The following is an 8,093-nucleotide window of genomic DNA, read 5'->3' on the forward strand; positions in this document are numbered from 1 at the left end:
AGCTTCACAAACTCCATTTCCTTGCACAGAACCCAAAAAACCCCCCAAAAAAAGTCTTTGCCAACTGCTCCTGGAAGTTTTCCACAGGAGTTTCTCCTGCAGAGGGGCAGGGAGCTGTTTGATCCCTCACTAAGGAGAGCCAGGGACTTTGTGTGTGAGGCTTTCCCAACTCCTTCTCACCTTGGTTAATGGCCCTGAGATATGATTCCTCATTTGAAGGGCAGCAATTTCCAACCTGGCATCGCTTCCACAACTCCTCCTGGGCTGGTTTAATTGGAAAAATGGTTCTGCTCTGTGGCAGGAGCAGATTGTGTGGCTGACACCAATCCCTGTGGAAAAAAACATCAGGGGAGAGGGTGCCAGGCTCCAATTAAACATTTCCTGTGCTTTGTGCCTGGGTTTGCTCATTCTGGGGCCTCAAGCCACAGAGGAGGAAAGGTCAGGCATGGAAGGGCAGGTAGGACTGAGGTCACCTCCACACCCCTGGAGATCTCCCAATAAATCCTGAAATTCCCATCCCTGGAGATATCCCAGTAAATCCTGAACTGCTCATCCCTGGAGATCTCCCAGTAAATCCTGAAATTCTTATCCCTGGAGATCTCCCAGTAAATCCTGCACCTCCCATCCCTGGAGATCTCCCAGTAAATCCTGAATCTCCCCCCAGTCCTGGAGCTCTCCCAGTAAATCCTGAAATTCCCATCCCTGGAGATCTCCCAGTAAATCCTGCACCTCCCTATCCCCTTGGAGAGCTCTAGGCCAGGCTGGACAGGGCTTGGAGCATCTGGGGACAATGAGAGGTGTCCCTGCCATGGGAAGAGATGAGTTTGGGTTGGAAGGGACCCTAAACTCTTCTGGGATTCTCTGAGCAGATCAAACCCCTCCTGACACCTCCCACCCCCCTTGTCCAGGGGCAGAGTGTCCCCATGGAGGCCAGGGCTGTCCCTGGGCAGTATCCCTGTCCCCGTGGAGCCCAGGGCTGTCCCTGCTGGGCAGTGTCCCTGTCCCTGCTGGGCAGTGTCCCCATGGAGCCCAGGGCTGTCCCTGCTGGGCAGTGTCCCCATGGAGCCCAGGGCTGTCCCTGCTGGGCAGTGTCCCTGTCCCCATGGAGCCCAGGGCTGTCTGTTGGGCTGTCCCTGTCCCCATGGAGCCCAGGGCTGTCCCTGGGCAGTGTCCCTGTCCCCGTGGAGCCCAGGGCTGTCCCTGCTGGGCAGTGTCCCTGTCCCCATGGAGCCCAGGGCTGTCCCTGCTGGGCAGTGTCCCTGTCCCCGTGGAGCCCAGGGCTGTCCCTGCTGGGCAGTGTCCCTGTCCCCATGGAGCCCAGGGCTGTCTTGGGCAGTGTCCCTGTCCCCGTGGAGGCCAGGGCTGTCCCTGGGCAGTGTCCCTGTCCCCATGGAGGCCAGGGCTGTCCCTGGGCAGTGTCCCTGTCCCCGTGGAGCCCAGGGCTGTCCCTGCTGGGCAGAGCTGACGCTGTGTGTGTGGCTGTTGTTGTTCCCATGCAGTGCTCAAGACGGTGCCGTTCACCGCCCGCAGCGCCAAGCGCGGCTCTCGCTTCTTCTGCGACCCCGTTGTCCCCGAGGAATTCCATTCCTAAACCCTCCCTCTCTCACACCTGGCGCTCTTAGAAAGCAGGAAGGTCGCTGTAGGCTTTTGGCCACTTTGTTTGTGTGGATCTGAGCCAGGAGTCTGTGACTGTTCAGTGTGTAGTGGTGTCCTGACGTCCTAGTGGTGTCCCCTGTGTTGCATGTCCTGTCCGTGCCATGGATCCCATCCCATCCCATCCCACTGATCCCATCCCATCCCACTGATCCCATCCCATCCCACTGATCCCATCCCTCTGGGGCTCTCTGGGGCTCACTGGGCTGAGCTCCTGCAGCCCCAGCAGTGACAGCTCCCCTGGCTCAGTGTCACCTGGGGGGCCCTGCATGTGGCACCTCCCGGTGGGCTGGGGGCTGCATGGCCCTTGGGGTGGTTTCTGCCTGGGGAGTGTCCCCCATGGGTGCTCTGGGGCTCCTAACCAGCTCCTGCATGTTCAGCTGAGATCTCTCCTTGTTCATCCACATCTAACTCTTCTGTTCCGTGTCAGTTCCACGCCAGCTTTATCTGATGGCACCAGGAATTCTCACTGAGCAGGGGGTGGGGAGCAGGGCTGGGACCCTGGGAATGCAGGGCACAGCCCCTGGAATGGTGCTGAGGCACAGCTGACACGGAACTGAGCCATTGCCACCGTGGTGTCCCTAACCCAGCATGGCCCTGGACGCTGCTGTGCTCAGCCTGAGGAGCCAGCAGTGCTCCTGCCCCCTTCCCTGTGGAATTCCATCAACAAATCCACAGACTAACCCACTCCATGGTTCTTTGCTCTTCTGGGTTCTCTCTGTCTTCTCTTCCTGGAGCCAGCCTTCAAAGCAGCTTGGAATTGGGGCAGGGAGTGTCCTCCTGCCCCTCCTGCCCTCTAACCCCTCTTGCTCTGTGCTTTCAGCCCGGGAGGTTTGAACACTGACTTTTGCTCTTCATTCTCCATCCCATTTTTTTACTTAACCATCATTTTTTTTGTGTTTTGTTTTTTTTTCTTTCTGTTTGTTGTTTTTTGTTTGTTATTTTTTTTTTCTGTTTAGCCCTAAAGAAGAATAATATCACTAAATTTCCCAATGTTCACTCGAGGGTAAGGATTTCTTCTAGCACAGCCGTGGTGGAGGATTCCCAGAGCTGGCAAGCATCACTTTTTACTTGGCTTCCTCCTCTCTCTCTGTGCCAGGCAGCTGGTGGTAGATGTGGCTGAGCTAATACTGGTGAGACCCTCGAGGCCACTTGAGACCCAGAGCTTTGATTTTCACCTCTGGGATCCACAGGATGTTGGCTGGTGCCCATCATCTCTGTTTGGCCACTTCTCCTCAAATTGAGCCCCAAACAGTCCCGTCCCCAGGTGCTGTTGGTCAGTGACCACTCACACTCCATTTTGGCCATTTCTCCTCAAGCCCAGCCCAAAATAGTTGGGCTGTTGGCCCCAGGTGTCCCCAGTTTTGTCCCCAGTTGGGTTCTGCATGAGGTGGAATCTCCAACTCCAGGTGTGTTGAGGTTTGGGAGTTCTGTGTAGCTCCCACCATGAGTTATCCAGGAACTCTGAGGGATTTGCTCAGTCCAGCACAGATTTGTTGGCCAGGAGACCAAGATTTGAACTGGAATTGTCTCAGGGCTTGTTCTGCTGTAGGTGCACAGGTGACAGCACATGTGACACCTGGAATGTCCCATTCCACCATCCCATCCATCAGCTTTCTCCCTTTTCCATCCATCCCATCCCATGCTCAGTGTTCCCTCCCCAGGCTCTCCCCTCCTTGGGCTGATTGATGAACAATCACTGCAGCCATGGAGAGCAGCTGGAAAATCCAACAATCCAACCCAGTGCCAGCTGCTCTTCCCAGGGCACCTCTGTAGGTCTCAGAGGTCCTTGCCAACCTGAAAAATCCCATAAATCCTAAATCTGAATGGGATGGGGGGATCCTAAATCTAAATGGGATGTGGGGATCGTAAATCCTCCCAGGTGTGGCTGAACCCACATCTCCCAGCAGTGAGGAGCATCCTCCAGCTCTGGTGTTTTCAGGGATGTGGGAACACCTCAGAGCACATCTCTCTTTAGATCTAGGAGGTCCTTACCAACCTGAACAATCCCATGAATCCTAAATCTAAATGGGATGTGGGGATCTTAAATCCTCCTAGGTGTGGCTGAACCCACAGCTGCCACCAGTGAGGAGCATCCTCCAGCTTTCAGGGATGTGGGAACACCTCAGAGCACACCTCTCTCAGAGGTCCTTGCCAACCTGAACAATGCCTTGGATCCATCCTAAAAGGGCTGTGGGGATCCCCCAGCAGCATCCCTGATCCCCCAGCTCCATCCCCGTGATCCCACCAGTATTACCCTGCCGCTGGGGCTGTAGTTGGGCACGTCCGTCCTTCCGTCCATCCCCTCCCCTCCCGCGCTCCACAAGCTGCTTTGATTGGCTTCCAGCGGGCCTGTGGCTGTCTGTGCTGCTGTGCTGTGTGTCCCTGTGTCCGTGTGTCCGTGCTGACCCCGCTGGCTCCCCGCAGATCTCCGGAACCAGCCGTACCGCCGCGCCGACGCGCTGAGGAGGAGCGTGCGCCGCCGCTTCGACGAGCACGGGCTGCGCTCCAACGGCGCCGAGCTGGCCATGTGAGCCCTGGGGAGCGGCCTGGGCTCCACAACCCCCGAGGAATCCACCAGGAATCCACCAGGAACCCTCCAGGGGCAGCCTGGGCTCCACAGCCCCCGAGGAATCCACCAGGAACCCTCCAGGGGCAGCCTGGGCTCCACAGCCCCTCCAGGAACCCTCCAGGAATCTTCCAGGAGCAGCCTGGGCTCCACAGCTCCTCCAGCAGCAGCCTGGGCTTCTCACACTGCCCAAGGAGCCCTCAGGAGCGGCCTGGGCTCCACAGCCCCTTCAAGAACCCTCCAGCAGTGGCCTGGGCTCCACACCCTGCTCATGGAGCCCTCAGGAGCGGCCTGGGCTTTTCAATCCTCTGAGGAACCTTCCAGGAGCAGCTGCCTGGGCTCCACACCCTGCCCAAGGAGCCCTCAGGAGCAGCCTGGGCTCAACAACCCCTCCAGGAGCCCTGAGAGAGCAGCCTGGGCTCCACACCCTACCCAAGGAGCAGTCTGGGCTCTTCACCCACCTGAGGAGCCCTCAGGAGCAGCCTGGGCTCCATAATCCCCCGAGGAACCCTCCAGGAGCAGCTGCCTGGGCTCCTCACCCCAGCCTGGGCTCCTCACTCCACCCGTGGAGCCCTCAGGAGCAGCCTGGGCCTCTCGCCCTCCAGGAGCCCTCAGACCCACCCAAGGAGCCCTCAGGAACAGCGTGGCCTCCACAACCCCTCCAGGAGCTCTCAGGAGCTGCCTGGGCCCCTCACCCTGCTCATGGAGCCCTCAGGAGCGGCCTGGGCCCCTCTCCCCCTCCAGGAGCCCTCACACCCACCCAAGGAGCCCTCCAGGAAAAGCCTGGTCTCCACAACCCCTCCAGGAGCTCTCAGGAGCAGCCTGGGCCCCTCACCTCTCTCCCCACCCCACTCTGAGCTGTTCCCTGGGTTCTTCACCCCACACACTGCTCTGAGCTGTTCCCTGGGCTCCCAGGCACCTCTCCCTCGCCCGGGCCATGGGCTCCGGGCTGCTCCAGGCTGTGTGCTCCATTCTCTGGGCTCCAGGCTCTGTGCTCTGAGTTTTGGGCTCTGTGCTCTGTACTCCAGGCTCTGGGCTCTGTTCTCTGGGCTGCTCCATGCTCTGGGCTCTGTGCTCTGGGTTTTGGGCTCTGTGCTCCAGGCTCTGGGCTCTGTGCTCTGGGCTGCTCCAGGCTCTGGGCTCTGTGCTCTGGGCTCTGTTCTCTGTGCTCCAGGCCCCGCTCCCGGCCCCGCTCCCCAAGTGCCTCAATGGAAGCTCCCGCGGCCCCGCGGCCCCGGGCTGGGGGTTCCTCTCTGGCCGCCGAGGCTCCCTGCAGGATTTGTAACCAAAATGTAAAATAGGGGTTGGTTTGGGAGGGGTTGGGTTGCTGAGAGTTAGGGGGCCTGTGGGGCTGACTGGTTGGAAACTGGGAATACTGGGAATACTGGGAATACTGGGATGTGCTTGGCTTTCAGTGCTGGGCCTCGGTGCCTTCAGCTGCACTTAACAGCTCTTTTTTAATTAACACTACAAACAAAGACATTGAAGGGCTCTCTGGACATGGAATTAAAACAGTCCCAAGGAGGAGCAGCCCAGCCCTCTCATCCCAGCCCCTGGATGGGATTTGGGCCCACAGGAGCTCTAGGATGTTGGGCTCCATGGGCAGCGTTGGGATAACAGCCTATTTATTAATTAGCACTAAGAATTAACAGCCAGCAATCAGCACCAGGCTCTGAGGGTGCTGCAGCCCAGCTCCTGGGCAGGGGGATTCCCTCACTCCATCCCATCCTGCTGGGATTCCTGCAGGTTTGGGGCTCTCCCAAATTCCAGGGCCCCGCTCCCCTCCTGTGCCTGGAGCAGGATCCACATGGATCCCACTGCCCCTTCCAGGAGCTGGCAGCAGCTGCACTGAGAAATTTCTCCTTCCCAAATCCCATTTTGCTTCCAGCTTCCCTGCCTGGGCTCATCTCTGTTAATTGTAAAATTTCTTGTATAGTATTTAACCACTGATTTTCTTTGCCCTTTTTTTCCATTGTGCTCCCCTGAACCACCGGTGAAGGTCCCTGGTTTTTTGTTTTTGTTTTTTTGTTTTTTTCCCCCATGGATAATGTGTAGTTATATGATAATCTGTTTTTAAATGTACAGATATTTTGCTACAAAATTGGTGCAGTTTTTTATGGTTTTTACACTCTCCCCCCCCTTAGCCTCTGGGTAATATTGTAAATATTGTTTAAAAGGAAATAAATGCATCAAGCCTGTGCTATACAATCTGAATGTTATTTTAACTTATAGTTTTTGTTTTTATATTTAACTAAAAGGACAGTTTGGGACTCAGAGTTACACGTTGACCAATTTCCAGGAATTTTTCCTTGAAAAACTGCCAAGTTTTTGCATTTACAGCACTGTGTACTTGACCTGCTAAAGAGAACATGCCACTGTTGGAATGAGTGTTTGCATCAAAGCAAATTGGGTAATTTGAATTTCAAATTCCAGCACTTGTCGGGGTATAAGCACTAAATCTCATTTTCTTCAGCTCAAAGGTATTTTTCTAACAAAAGCCCAAAATGAAAGCCAAGCTGGCATGTTCTCTTTAATATTTTTCTAGTCATAGATCTGCTGCTTAGCAAGATTAGAAATGTTTTCTAAAGCAGTTCACGTTCCTTTCCTGGTCTGTTCCTGCCATAAAATCAAATAAACTATTTACACTACTACACTGAAGCCAGAGGGGTTTTTTGGGTCACTCTTACCTGGGTTTTTGGGGTTTTTTTGTTTGTTTTTTTTCCTAAAAAATGGTGATATTTGATAGGTGAACACCTGGAGCTTGTGTGGATGAAAACTGAATTTTGAAAATAACCAATTTATTCTTTGTTATTTTGGAAGAGGCTGAGGGAAGAAATTTAGGGAAGAAATTTGGGGAGACACCTGGATCAGCTCCAGGAGAAAAATAATTCATATTTCTCATATTGGGATTCTCATTGGTCAGAAATGCACTCAATCCAAATATTTAAGGCCCAAACAACTTGAATTTTAATACCAAATTTAATTTTTAAAAGGGTTGAATAAAATTATTCTGAGGGAGGGTCAGGATTAACCAGCACAGCCAAGGTTTCAATGATGGACACAGTTAAAAACCATCCAAAATAATCCAATAATTGATTAAAAACAATCAATGTGGCTAAAATTCCTTCCAGTTTCCAGGTGGGAATGCAGAGGTTGAGCTGTTGGCTGGCAGGAAAAAATGGGGTTGGGAAATAGGAAACAAATACAAAACAAAAATCTGGAAAAATAAACCTGAACTGAATTCCCTGGAAATCTCAGCCCTGCCTTAATTGGTTTCTTCCAGCAAATTGAATTAGGATGTTAAGAAAACCCCTCCACTGGAATTACTGACATTCCCAGGTTTTTATTTTGAATGGAAAAATAAAGGCAAACCTTTTAAGAGTGATATTCCCTCAGGAATTGTTCCTTGATTTTGTGTGGGTGCAAGGGAATCAAATCAGAGCTTTGGGAGTTCCTCCTGCAAACCTTCAGGAGCTGCCAGACTGGAAATCCTCCCAAATCCATGCACATTCCATTCCTGCTGCCCCTCCTGCTTTCCAAACTCTGCTGCAGCATTCCCACTTTGGGATAGAAAATAAATCCAGGGAAGGAAAGCAAACCTGGCTGTGTTCAGTCCTGGAGCAGCAATTCATCATCTCCCATTTTAATTTTAATTTTATAGCAATTAAAAACCTCCCATCCTTCCTTGGGAGAGCCACTGCAAGGGAAACCTGGAATTTCCTCCCTGCCCCTGCTTCCAACCTGGATTTCCACAGTAAACACCCATGGATACCAAAAATCCCCACAAACTCTTGTTTGACCAAATCCAGGGTTTTTATCCCAGGAAATAAATGGGTGATGAGCAGTGACCTTCCAGGGGGAAACAGCAGGA

The 8,093-nt window shown here is 53.6% G+C and overlaps 1 protein-coding gene across 8 annotated transcripts in view; it reads left to right on the plus strand.

Moving 5' to 3' along the window:
* LOC116998870 (formin-like protein 2) overlaps positions 1–4,239 on the plus strand; it is a 110,549-nt gene extending 106,310 nt beyond the window's left edge. For 4 of the 8 annotated variants that reach the window (XM_033065021.1, XM_033065023.1, XM_033065025.1 and 1 more), the window contains one exon: positions 4,081–4,239. In XM_033065021.1, the coding sequence (XP_032920912.1) occupies positions 4,081–4,187 (107 nt within the window). In that variant the 3' untranslated portion in view covers positions 4,188–4,239. Of the gene's footprint in view, positions 1–1,499; positions 1,634–2,612; positions 3,540–4,080 lie in introns of those variants that run through there. The other 4 variants (XM_033065022.1, XM_033065024.1, XM_033065027.1 and 1 more) reach the window with 2 other exon arrangements.
* The last annotated feature ends 3,854 nt before the right edge of the window (positions 4,240–8,093 follow it).

This window comes from Catharus ustulatus, chromosome 7, assembly GCF_009819885.2.
Source record: "Catharus ustulatus isolate bCatUst1 chromosome 7, bCatUst1.pri.v2, whole genome shotgun sequence".
NCBI lineage: Eukaryota > Metazoa > Chordata > Aves > Passeriformes > Turdidae > Catharus > Catharus ustulatus.